General features: G+C 42.5%; 1 protein-coding gene and 1 long non-coding RNA gene across 2 annotated transcripts in view; one reads left to right on the forward strand and one right to left on the reverse strand.

The window, feature by feature from the left end:
* LOC141565054 (uncharacterized) overlaps positions 1-8,856 on the reverse strand; it is an 18,809-nt gene extending 9,953 nt beyond the window's left edge. The window contains 5 exon segments of the mRNA XM_074308077.1: positions 485-587; positions 589-3,257; position 4,704; positions 4,916-5,041; positions 8,676-8,856. Of these exon segments, the coding sequence (XP_074164178.1) occupies positions 485-587; positions 589-3,257; position 4,704; positions 4,916-5,041; positions 8,676-8,708 (2,932 nt within the window). The 5' untranslated portion in view covers positions 8,709-8,856.
* A 978-nt stretch (positions 8,857-9,834) lies between these two features.
* Positions 9,835-12,945, forward strand: LOC141565059 (uncharacterized). The gene is made up of 3 exons (XR_012488835.1): positions 9,835-10,091; positions 10,669-10,720; positions 12,123-12,945. It is a non-coding gene; the product is annotated as an uncharacterized LOC141565059 (long non-coding RNA).
* Positions 12,946-13,402: the final 457 nt, after the last annotated feature.

Here is a 13,402-nt window from a genome sequence, read left to right on the forward strand (position 1 = left end):
CTCTCTCTTTGGTCTCAAGAACTTGAGCTCCTGCCTGCTTTCTCTGGCTTCTGAATCTCCTCATATCCAAAGGTTTGTATTTAAGCCTCTAGCCATCACAAAGGTGGATGATGCAATGAATCTGTCTCAGCCTCCAAGAGCTTCTGGTACACTTGTCTTTTCTGGCCCTGAGAGCTTCTAGCTTATATGTCCCACACTGAGTACAAATCAATCATTATATCACTAGGAAACCATTATTTGTAGTAGGATTAAATCAATGCTAAGCTAGATTTAACCATTATCTCCTCAATTCCACTTAATACCTTGTTTCAAGTTCTGGCCCATAACATCTCCTTGTAGGATTATATCAATCATACTGAACCATGCTAAATCAAATAACTATTGTCTCTATCAATTCCACTGACTTAGTACCTTGTAAGAATCCTTTGTTTCAAGTAGAGTTCTGGCCCATAACAATCTCCCTTGCATAAGAAAGCCTTTCTACATTGATTATTATAAGGCTTTTCTCCTGTATGGATTCTCTGATGTAAAGAAAGAATGACTCTGTTTATGAAAGTCTTTCCACATTGATTAAATTTATAGGGTTTTCTCTCCTGTGTGGATTCTCTGATGTGTTGTAAGATTCGTCTTTCTTGTAAAAGCTTTCCCACATTGATTACATTTATAAGGTTTCTCTCCAGTGTGGATTCTCTGATGTTCTGTAAGCTTGTACTTTCGTCTGAAAGCCTTTCCACAATGATTACATTTATAAGGCTTTTCTCCAGTGTGGATTCTGTGGTGTAAAGCAAGATTGGCACTGCATGTGAAAGCCTTTCCACATTGATTACATTTATAAGGCTTTTCTCCAGTGTGGATTCGCTGATGTTCTGCAAGCCTATAATTACTTACGAAAGCTTTTCCACATTGATTACATTTATAACGTTTCTCTCCAGTGTGGATTCTCTGATGTTCTACAAGCCTGTAATTACTTATGAAAGCCTTTGCACATTGATTACATTTAAAAGGTTTCTCTCCACTGTGGATTCTTTGGTGTAAAGCAAGACTGGCACTCTGTGCGAAAGCCTTTCCACATTGATTACATTTATAAGGTTTTTCTCCTGTGTGGAGTCTCTGATGTAAAGCAAGACCAGCTCTAGCTATGAAAGCCTTTCCACATTGATTACATTTATAAGGTTTCTCTCCAGTGTGAATTCTCTGATGTTCTGCAAGCACATAATTGAATCTGAAAGCCTTTCCACATTGATTACATTTAAAAGGTTTCTCTCCTGTGTGGATTTTCTGATGTTTGCTAAGATCTCCCTTGCATGTGAAAGCCTTTCCACATTGATTACATTTAAAAGGTTTCTCTCCACTGTGGATTCTTTGGTGTAAAGCAAGATTGGAACTGTTTGTGAAAGCCTTTCCACATTGATTACATTTATAAGGCCTTTCTCCAGTGTGGATTCTCTGATGTTCTACAAGCTTGTAATTACATCTGAAAGCCTTTCCACATTGATTACATTTATAAGGCTTTTCTCCAGTGTGGATTCTCTGATGTTCTGCAAGCTTCTTATTTCTTCTGAAAGCCTTTCCACATTGATTACATTTATAAGGTTTTTCTCCAGTGTGGATTCTCTGATGTAAAGCAAGACTCGCTCTTGTTATGAAAGCCTTTCCACAATGAACACATTTATAAGGCTTTTCTCCTGTGTGGATTCTCTGATGTTCTGCAAGTATGTAATTTCTTCTGAAAGCCTCTCCACATTGATTACATTTATAAGGTTTTTCTCCAGTGTGGATTCCCTGGTGTAAAGTAAGATTGGCTCTTGTTATAAAAGCCTTTCCACAATGAATACATTTGTAAGGCTTTTCTCCTGTGTGGATTCTCTGATGTTCTGCAAGCATGTAATTTCTTATGAAAGCCTTTCCACATTGATTACATTTAAAAGGTTTCTCTCCAGTGTGGATTTTCTGATGTCTGCTAAGATCTCCCTTGCATGTGAAAGCCTTTCCACAATGATTACATTTATAAGGCTTTTCTCCTGTGTGGATTCTCTGATGTACAGCAAGAGTGGCGCTCTTTATAAAAGCCTTTCCACATTGATTACATTTATAAGGTTTTTCTCCAGTGTGGATTTTCTGATGTAAAGCAAGACTGGCTCTTGTTATGAAAACCTTTCCACATTGAATACAGTTATAAGGCTTTTCTCCTGTGTGGATTCTCTTATGTTCAGCAAGAGTGGCACTCCGTGTGAAAGCCTTTCCACATTGATTACATTTAAAATGTTTGTCACCAGTATGGATTCTCTGGTGTAAAGCAAGACCTGCAGTCTGGGTGAAAGCCTTTCCACAATGAATACATTTATAAGGTTTCTCTCCTGTGTGAATTCTCTGATGTTCTGCAAGCACATAATGGAATCTGAAAGCCTTTCCACATTGATTACATTTATAAGGTTTCTCTCCAGTGTGAATTCCCTGGTGCTTGCTAAGAGTGGAACTAGATGCAAAAGTCTTTCCACAGTTCTTACATTCAAAAGGTTTCTCACCACTGTGGATTCCTTTAGGCACAGCTAGAAAAAATAGCTGTGTGAATATCTTTCCATCTTCATTATATTTATAAAACTCTCCAGGATGAATCTTTTGAGATCTATCAAGGTCTGAGTTCCAACCACAGGCCTTCCCGTACTCACCAAATAAAGTTTTTTTCATTCTGGGGTCAACTCTACATTGGTAAGGAAGAGATGAATGATGGGATGACATTGCTTGACATTCATTATACTCATCAGGTTGTTTTCTTATCTGAATTACATGCTGATTAATGAGCTTAGAGGTCTGACTCAAGACCTTTCTACTTCCACTAACCACAGAAAACATTTCCCCATAATCATTATTCTGATGTCTAGTGAGGTCTGAACTCTTGCTGAAGACCATTTCCCATTGATTATCTGGATTCATTAGGATTTCAGCAGGCTTCTCCTGGGAATCAAAGAGCTCTGCCTGTTCAGGAGAACATTTCTGATATTCACTATCCAGAAGACAGTTACTCCCTGAATTCATTTTGTTATAGTGATTTAGGAAAGAAGATTGCCTGAATCTGTTTCTACTTTCATCTAATTCACAGTCAGACTTTGAGATACCTATTTCTATGTTAGAGTCATGGATTTCCCTCAAAGTCAAGGCACATGGACCATCCTTCATGAATCTTTGCAAGTCACATTCTTCCACAAAACTTCCCAGCTTTCTAATCATCTCATTCCATTCAAAGTTGAGCTTCACATCTGAAGAAAACAAACCATCAAACATAGAGACACAAAAAAGATATACACAGATAATTAAAAGCAAAATCAATGATGACTTAAGACTTAGATAGCTCATGCCTTTCTCCTTACTAACCTCAAAAGAGTAAAACTTCATGGATACAATCTTGTAGAAAAACTGGCATTTATTAGACTTTTTCTCTTTAAGAAGACGAGACCTACAAGTTGTGAAAGTGACCTAGGAGATGGACACAGTAGAGTACTGGTTCTTTAACAGAGAAAGGGAAGCCACAGGGCAAGATAACTGCCAGATTCAATATCAACAAATTAAAGTGATTCTCTATGGGAGAACAGTTTGTTTCTAATTTGGAGGCAACAAAGTTTGCAACAAAGTTATAGCTGAAAAAGATTGAGCAGCTTTCAGAGATTTGTCGAAGAGTACCCCAGTTACAAAAATCTGGGTTACAACACTTGGAAATATCCAAACTGGTCTGATGGAAATGGTGGGGAAATTCAGATGGTATGAAACAAAATCTCAGAACTCTATGGGACCTGCAAATAAGTTGCTTCAATCATTGAAGAAGCCAGCACCCCACCAAAAGCTAAAGGGAAACAAAACTTGAGAGACATCCAGAATTCTGGGCTCAGTAAGAGGCCACATAAAATTCAGGTTGGTGTTAACTATTTTAATAATGTCAAAGACCTAATAGGGTGAACCTGAATTACTGATGGAGCAACACTGATACCAACAGGATCCTGGAGAGATGGGCTGAACACTTCTATAGCACTCTCAGGAGATCATGGGTATTACCACCTCACACCTGCCAGACTGTCTCAGATGAAAAAAACCTATAATGAAGAATGTTGGAAGAGATGAGGTGAAAGTGAGATGCTAATCCACTGTTGGTGGAATTGTGACCAGATCCAATCACTGTGGAGAGCAATTTGGGATTAGGCCCAAAGGGATATAAAACTCTGCATATCCCGTGATTCAGCAGTAACCCCACTGGGTATGAATATCAAAGAACTCATAAATGAGGGGGAAAAGTGCAAAAATACGTGTGGAATCTCTTTTTGTGTGGCAAAGAATAGGAAAATATGTAGATGCCCATCAATTGAGGAATGGCTAAAGAACAAAAATGGTCTCAAGGAAACAACTCCTCTCAAAATAAATTTGGTAAGAAGGAAAAAAGAAAAAAGAATTCCTTGAAAATCAGCACTGGCAAAATGGAAAAGAAAACAACTCCCTAAAAAGCAGAATGGTTGAAATGGAAAAAAAAAAAAAAAAAAAATCCAATTAACAAAACAAGTCATTTAATAGATCAATTCAGCAAATTCAAAAAGAGATAAAAAATGCTAAGTGAAGGAAGAAATTCACTAAAAAATGGATTTCAACAAATGGAAGTGAATGACTCAATGAGACATTAATAATCAGTCAAACAGAAATCCTTTTTCCTGGCAATGAACCCTAATCATCTATGGCTCTTGATGTTGAACTGGAAGGAATGATTCAATTTAAAAAGAATACAAGGCAAGAACAAAATGGATGGAGAGCTGGAACATCCAGAGGTCTTAGCACCTAAGGCTGAGATGCACCAGAGTATCCATCCATTTCTCTCCTGCTTATGCTATATTTGGCCTGACAACTAAAACCAAGAAAAGCAGGATATGTTCCTTACCCAGGACAGCAGATTGTGGACATTCTCCAGCATGACCTCCTTGTACAGCTCCTTCTGAGAAGGGTCCAAGAGCCCCCACTCCTCCTCAGTGAAGTCCATCATCACATCCTTGAAGGTCACCAACTCCTAAACCATCAAAAGGCACAAGATTTTGAGTTGAGACTCCAGAATTCCTCTATTCTAACCTTCATCAACAGAGAGGAGGAAACTGAACCAGAGTTGGGATTTGTCTACAAAAATTCACAACCTTTATGACTATCACAGCCAACACTTTGCAACCAAGCATTAAGAAGCCATTGGGAAATTAATAATGGTATTTACACACATATATTGTATCTAGGTTATATTGTAACACATGTAAAATGTATGGGATTACCTGCCATCGGGGGGAGGGAGTGGAGGGAGGGAGGGGATAATTTGGAAAAATGAATAAAAAAATAAAAAAATAAAAGAAGCCATTGGGATACTGACAAATGCCTTTTCTGTTTGAAGACTCAAGTTGGAATAATAAAAGGTTTCTTACTGTAAAATGCTTATCTTGATGAAAGGAGGGAAAAATGTCAGAGACATATCAGTGAAGTAAGAGAATGTTTGTAACAGAAAGAGAGGAGAGGGGAAATTCCTCCCAATCAGAAGTGTCTTAAGTAACATGTTAAAGAAATTCCATGAAAATTTTGGGAAAAATTGACAAGTTCTTGAACATTCATCACTGAGTAAAGAAGAAAGAAAAAAGAGATTTGGTAAATTTCCTAAAATTATGAAATATTCTTAACCAGATGAAAGCAAGAAAAGTATCCTAGAGATATATTACTCCCAATACGTCCATGACAGTGTAATATGAGACTGCTTCCAGCCATGTCAAGCATTCTCTATACTTATACTGATGGGCTGACATGACACTGGGCAGGATGGGTCATGGACAAATCATCTGCTCTCTTTCTTTTACAAATTGCCTTGACTTGTTAATGGCATGGATTCATTCACTTTCAAAACTGAATTATTAAAAAAAAAAAAAAAAAAAAAAAAAAAGAGCAATTCGATGGGGAAAGGAGAGTTTCCTTTCTTAAAATGTAATATTTTATCAGCTGGGGTTGGAGAATGAGCAAATGCATAAGAAAGGCATTTATACTTTATTTCTGCAAAAGAAATGATTTCAACATCATGTAAGAACACTAGAATATTGGGGATCATAAATCAAGAGAATGAATAAAAAGAAGATGGATCGCTATCATACAAGAGAGTGCCCACATCTGCAAACACTTTGACGTGCTAGAAGGAATCACCTATTTACTAACCTGCTGCATATAGGAACTGTGCTTGGGAAATGCATTTAGCTGGTGATGTTTTTCCATTTCATTTTCTTTTAAGTTCTGGCTGAATGATAGGATTTCCTTTTTCAGAGGTTCTCTTTGGTGGGAGCAATTCTTTTCCTTGCACATAAAAATATCTTCACCTTCTTTCTCATTTTGATTTTCTTGAAAACATTTAACTCATGTTCTCATGTATATTTCACTTTTAGGTTCCTTTCCGTCTAGTATTAAATTTGTGAGCAATTGAATAAAGTCTCAGTTGAGTTGAGAATGAACTCAGCTGAGTAACTTTCATGCCAGGTGGAATTGGAGAATTTTCCTAAATTTTCCTAATTTGCATTACATTTTTTAGGCACTGAGTCAAGGCTCTGAAGTTTGTGCCAAGGCAGCTCCCTGCTAAAGGCCAAAGAACTTCCTACAACAAAAGGAATTGATAGTTGCCTTTCCTGACAGAGAGCTGTTACTATTACTATTAATTTTAAAGCAAAATCAACCTAAATGTATGGCTAAATTAGTAAACATTAATTAATAAATATTACAAAAATGTAATTCTTCATTTCTCAAAATCTCAATATCACTGGATCAGGTTCAAGGAACTGTTTTTAATTCACCATCTAGCAGAAAAGGATCATTAGAATCATAATCCTATAAATTCCATAAACTTATTGGCAATCAAATCAAATTCATTCATTTGAAAGCAGCCCTGGATATTGTAAGAAAGAAAATATGACACCGTAGACTGATTGCACTCAAAGAACAGAACAAAGTCATTATAATGAAAAACAAATTGCTTTAATGCTCAATTTTTAGAGGCTTTTTCATTAAGGGTGATGTACTCACAGAAAGTCAAACATGACAGCATCCTTAGAGGACACATGGGACTTTCAATGGAATCTTATGATTTAGTTTAGGACAAACTCCGTTCCAAAAAACTAGATTAAAACAGGGGGATAACATGTCTTCCAGAATTTCAATTTCCCCAAGAGCCAATTCCACTAGTAGAAAAGAGGCTACTGTCAAACTTTGATTTTGGCCATGAGTATGAGTGGAGAAGAGGAGGAGCCTGGGGGCTCAGGACTGAGGCAAAACTGGTCTCTTGGACCCTGTCAGGAAGGTCTCTGCTCACACAAGTCACAAGAGCCTCTTCTGTTTCCTCATGAAAAAGAATTGCAGCCCTGTGCTTGCACTCCTCAGGTAGGTGTGAGGTCAGGGAGGTGACCTGTGCTCTCCCTGACTCCCCCTCATAGAACCAGAAGTGGTCTTGGGAGCCCCCTTCATGCCATAACTCCTGCTTCCCTCAGCTCCCCCAGAGGCCCTGCTCTCCTGACTGTGGAGACTTCTCAAGGGCACCAAACCTCACCCGTTCCCCCCCCCCCCCCCCCATGCTTTTTTGGTCCTTTTGATGTCTCCTCCTCCTTGAACTTTGGGAAACACAATCACACCATTTGCACTCATATCCCTACAAATGTCACTGAGGCTTTCCTCTAGGAAATGGGCTTTTTCCCCCCCTCCCCACTGAGGCAATTGGGGTTAAGTGATTTGCTCAGGGTCATAATTAACACAGTAAGTGTTAAATGTCTGAAGCTACATTTGAACTCAGATCCTCCTGACTTCAGGGTGGCTGCTGTATTCACTGTGCCACCTATCTACCCAGAGAAATGGGCTTTTTAAATGTGAATTTTTAAGCAAGCTTAAGTCCATTTTATTCTACACTGGCTGCACTAAATATCAATACACACAAAGTCCCCTTCACCATGTTCCTTCTGCCAGTCCCTTTAAGAATACTCGTGGACTCACTTCCCAGGGGATTATTCTCCTTCATAAAGCTCTTGGCAAACGTTGAGTCACCCCGGGACTACTCAAGGAACTATGACTGTCCTTGGACTGGTGTGTGGAGCTCTGGGAAAAACCTCTGTAACAGACCCAATTCTAAATGCTCAAACCCACATCCTTTGTTCTTTTCTGAGTAATGTCCCTTTTCCTTTCTCTGTGCCCTAACTAGATCTCGCCCAGAACTTGTGAGTCTGGACACAAGACAAAACCCAATGGAGGCAAAGGAGGTGGTGTGGCTCAGGAGGAGAGCCTGTGTCTGTCACCTGTGGCAGCGTGAGACGCACATGTCCCTCACCCTCCCATGGAAAATGTCACCCTCCTGAGTGGATAAATAACTGACGGCTTACTCTCTGCCCTGTTCCCGCGCTCCCTTTCTCAGGGTGTCCCCAGCAAGAACCCTAACAATTCTCAGGATGAGGTCAAAGCAGAGCCTATTTCCAGGCCTCCCAACACATGGCAGATGCCACAGAACCAGCGCCCAAAGCTGGTCCAGGCTTCTCCCACCTTCCTCCCCTCCTCCTCCTGGACCCAGGGCCCCCTCCCTCTGACAGGAGGAAGCTTCCTGGGCTCCCCTGCTCAGCTGCGGGGGGGGGGGGGGGGGGGGGGACTGCACTCACCTGAGATGAGGGGCTCTGGCTGCCAGGGGCCATGGCTCTGGTTCCAGGCTTGGTCCTCTGCCCTCCGGGCTGGGGAGGGAGGCCGGGGCCTGAGGCGCCTCTGAGAAGGCTGGCTGCAGACCTGCCCACAATGAGAGAGAGAGCTCTGAGGGCAGGGACAGTGGGGGGGGGGAGGGTTTATCCTGTGAGGAGACAGAGAGATGTCAGCTTAGAGAAAGAGGCAGAGAAATATCACCTGTGAGGAGGGGGGGACCCTCTCAGGACCCCCAGCACTGGACACTAAGACTTCCTGCACTGCAGGGAGGAGCAGCCCTGGGAGCACGAGCCCCCTGGGGTCAAGGTCACAAGGCCTTCACCCGAATCCCTGGAAGGCCCTGACCCTGCCTGCCTCAGTTTCTCCATCTGTAACATGGAATCCCCATCTGCCAAAGGCCCCAGAAATGATGACGGAGGTCCCAAGACCACAGGAGGGAAAGAGGTCTAGGAGCAGAGCTGGATGGGCGCCCCCTCCCCCCACCCCCTCCTGCCAGGGAGCCTCCCCCACCCCCAGCCTTCCAGGCAAACAGAAGGGCTGGGCAAAGTTCGCACTAAGAGCTGCAAGTAGGGAGCGCTTCCTGTATACCAGGCCCGGTACTGAAAGCTTCTCAGAAGGGATATGGGGGGAGGGGAGGGGCTGCTCTCAGAGCCTTTCTGAACTGGAGGAAACTGAGACAAAGGACGCAGAACTACAGAACCCTCCCCCTCCCCCAAGTGTGAAAAGGGCCACGGGCGACCGGTGAGGGGACCACGCACACCTGGGGGCTCAGTGGGGGGTCCCCAAAAAACTCCGCAGTGGCCTTCCCCCCATGCGACAGGGATGCAGAAGCCCGCCCCTCCCCCATCTCACCCAAGCAGGGGAAATGACTGAGGGCTAAGGCCCAGGGGCAGCCCCAGCCACGTGCACTGGGGAACACGCCCACCCGCGCACAAGCACGCAGCTCGCTTACACGCCCCTCTCCCGCACGCGCGCCAACTTTGCAGACTCTGCCCAAGACCGGCCCCCAACTGGAGAGGAAGAGGAGGAGCCTTACCAAGGAAGGCGGAAGTCCCAGGCCGCGCCTGCGCACAGCCTCCCTTCCCCCCCCCGCCCCTCGGAAGTAAGAACAGAAATAAACCTGGGACCCGGGAAGCAGCGCCTGCACCCCAGGAAACTCCCAGCATGCCCTGCGGCTCGGCCGTGACGTCACTAGGAGGCATTCCGCGCGGGGCTCTGGAGGCTCGGGCCTCCTCCCTGGGGTTTTCCCTCCTGCTGGGGGCTGCGGTGGAAAAGAGCCCTGAGCTCCCTGAGGATCAGGGCATTGGCCTTGGCAGGGCTAGAGCTGGAGCCCAGAAGCTCTCTTCCTGTGGAGTCCACCCAGGTCCCTTCCGCTCCCCCAGGTCGGTGTCATTGCGGGAGGCTGGTCTGCCTATCCTGGGTGGCCAGGGGTTATAACCCCAGACCCAGGCCTTGCTGGAGGGAAGCACAAAGAGCTGCCTGCCCCGCCCCCAACCCAGTGAAAGTCAAGCTCCTTCTCCACCTGAGCACAAATCCCCTCCTGCCTCTCCTGCCCTTTCCAGCAGGTGGGGGTGGGGAAGCTGGAAGCACAGCTGGTTCTAAATGGACTCCTTCTGGTTTAGGGGCTTTGTCTTGTTTTTCCAAAACTCATGACAGAATAATTCTGTCCCCCTCCTCCCGCAAGGGATCAGATGGGCCAGCTTTTTGCAGGGGGACCATGGGACTTGTACAATTCAGCTTGAGGATTTTAATTATACATTTTAAAAATAATCCTTGTGATAGCCCTTTTCTTTAGGCCAGTTCCAATGGTCTTGTGATGGAGAGAGCCATCTGCCCCCAAAGAGAGCCTTGTGGGAATTGAGTGTGGATAACCACATGTTTTCACTTTTTGTTGCTGTTTGTTTGTATTTTGTTTCCTTTTCATCTTTTCCCCTTTTTGATCTGATTTTTCTTGTGCAGCAAAATAATTGTGGAAATATGTACAGAAGAATTGCACCTTGGACACATAAAGGTACTTGCTGAGGGGCTGGGGCAAGCCAGGGAAAACATTTAGAACACAAGGTTTTGTAAGGGTGAATGTGGAAAATTATCCATACACATAGTTTGAAAATAAAAAGCCTTAATTAATAACAAAAATATTCCCGATACTGTATAATGACAGAGGGTTTCTTCCTGCTTGATAAAAAGCAGCTAGTTAACATCAGTCCAGATGTGGGAGGGGGGATGGGATAGAGGAGGTACAGGTATTGTTGTACATGGAAATGATGTGATCCTTTCTGGAAAAAAAAAAAAAAATCCCTTTGTATCTTCTGCCCTCTTTTGTGTAATTGTCCAAGCCTAAGTTGTTTCCTGCCCCCAACAAGGATGGACAGGGAAATGTTAGAGATTTTTCTGGAATATTATGGGATAGGCAACAGTACTTGGGGGACTGGAAGAGAGTTTTCTGTTCCCTGATTTAAGAGTAGTTCAAATAACAGAGAGCACATTAAAGAGACTTCAAGAAAATGAATTCACACACCTGCTTTCTCCAGTGCTTTAGTCTGTTTAGATTGTCATCTCTCAGGGTTTTTAGGAATCCACTTGGTGACTTCCAATTAATTGTCACCCTTTTCCTTTGGGAGGCTGGTTTAGAGGAAATTATAATGCATGGAGCTTTAATCGTGGTTTTCAAATAATCTTGCTGCCCTTGGTGGTCCATGTCATAAAGTAGTAAATTTCCTTTATAACCGCGGTCCTGTCCATTTCAGTGTGAGTTTTCTCAAGCCCAGTGACAGCCTTTAGATCACAGTCTTTCTGGAGGGATCCCGAATTCTTTCCCTAACCCACTAGCATTTGAGGCAAAAAGTACTTCATCAGCCTGTGAGCCTCCTCCCATGGGACCTCTCCAAGACCATGCCTGGAAAGACTTGAGGGACTACATGGGCTTTGAAAAGTTTTCAATAAAACAAAAAAATCTCAGTACAGGGAATTGATCCCCACAGGCCTTGAGTCCTCCCCACGGCGCCCCCACTCAGGAAATCTCCAGGGCTCCCATCACACTGGGGTTCCTGTAGAAAAGCTCTTCAGCACCTGTCCTAGCTGTTCCTCCAGGAGGCTTACACAGGTCCTTCCCCCAGCACTGGGCGGCCCCACTGGCCTTTTGGTTGACTGTTCCCAGGGTTAGAAAGCCATCCTTGCCTTAGAATCCCTGAGTGTCCTTGAAAAGCTTCACAATGCTCTGAATTCTCACCTGAGCTCTAAGCTTTAGCAGGAAGCCCAGCAGATACAGAAGTATATAAACCTAGGTATTTGTGCATGTGTGTGTGAGTGTGTGTGTATTTACTCATCTCTGCAGGCAGATGTGTTGGTTTATGGGTATTTGTGCACACTCCTTTGGGGTCATTTCCATCCCAATTGTTCCCTTTCTTCTCCAGCTCAGGTGCAAAGAAGGAGGTGATTCCCACAGTGCTCCAGAGTCGATGATGGGTGTCAGTCTGTGCCCTAAGGCCCCACTTTCTAGCCAGACACTTCTGAACCCTGGATCCCCTCCCTGCCCTCCCCACAACTGGAAAAGGTCCAGGAAGGTGGGGACCACTCTTACTGATGTTAATACAAAAAGCCAGAGGCATCATTAAGGATCCTATGCTTTGGTGTGACCTTCCCCACCCTCTCAGCCAGTATGGATTTCATGACCACTGTTTTATAATAGAGTTTTAGGTCTAGTACAGCTAGGCCACCATTTGCTTTTTTTTTTTTTTTTTTTCTTCATCAATTCTCTTGAAATTTTTCATCTTTTGTTATTCCAGATGAACTTTGTTATTATTTTTTCTTGAATTGTAAAGTAATTTCTTGAAAGTTTGATACATATGGAACTGAATAAGTAGATTAATTAATGTGAGGGATGTAGAAGATCCTTACCCAAAATGACTACTCAAAGATCATTCAGTAAAAAAAGCAGAAAAGTTGTTTATTGAAAACTTCCAGAGGATGAGCTGCCCATCACAAGATAAGAAAGGGAAAGCTGATGTTAGGAGGGCTAAAAAAGTAGTAAAGATGCATAGCTTTTATAGAAGAGATTACATCACAAGAGAGCATTGAGAAGGGGAGGGGGAGGTATCTAATTGGTTGTTGCTATTTGGAGAGATTGGAATGGAAGATTTCTGTTCATAAGCTGGGGAGCATTGAGAAATAGGTGCCCTCTCCCCTAATTGATTGTTAAGCATTGGTGCCAAAGTGAATGCTTTGTTTCCCTGCTTCCGAGAGGAATCATCAATCAGACCTTCAGACTTCAGATTACTGAGCTGACTTCATTTAAACTAATAGTCTAAATATTGATAATATTGACAAGAATAAATGTCATCATTTCTGGTTAAGTAAATATATCTAAAGTTTTAAGTAAATATTGGATTGCACACATTGTACTTATGTAGTTACAGAGACATAGAAATAAGAAAAAAATACAGAAAAAGAATTTAAACATTCTTGTAAGTTCTTCACCTTATCTCTCCATTCCCTACATTACAGTAAACAATTCCTCAAAAAATAACATTTTTTCCAAATTCAAAAAAAAAATCACTAAAGACATCAATTCATTAATAAAACATATATATATATCCATTTAAGAAAATAACACCTTGAAGAATTAATCAAATGAAAAAAGAGATAAACAACTGAAGAAACTCATACATTAAAAACTAAAACAAGGAAGCTAATA

Source organism: Sminthopsis crassicaudata, chromosome 3 (assembly GCF_048593235.1).
Source record: "Sminthopsis crassicaudata isolate SCR6 chromosome 3, ASM4859323v1, whole genome shotgun sequence".
Lineage (NCBI taxonomy): Eukaryota > Metazoa > Chordata > Mammalia > Dasyuromorphia > Dasyuridae > Sminthopsis > Sminthopsis crassicaudata.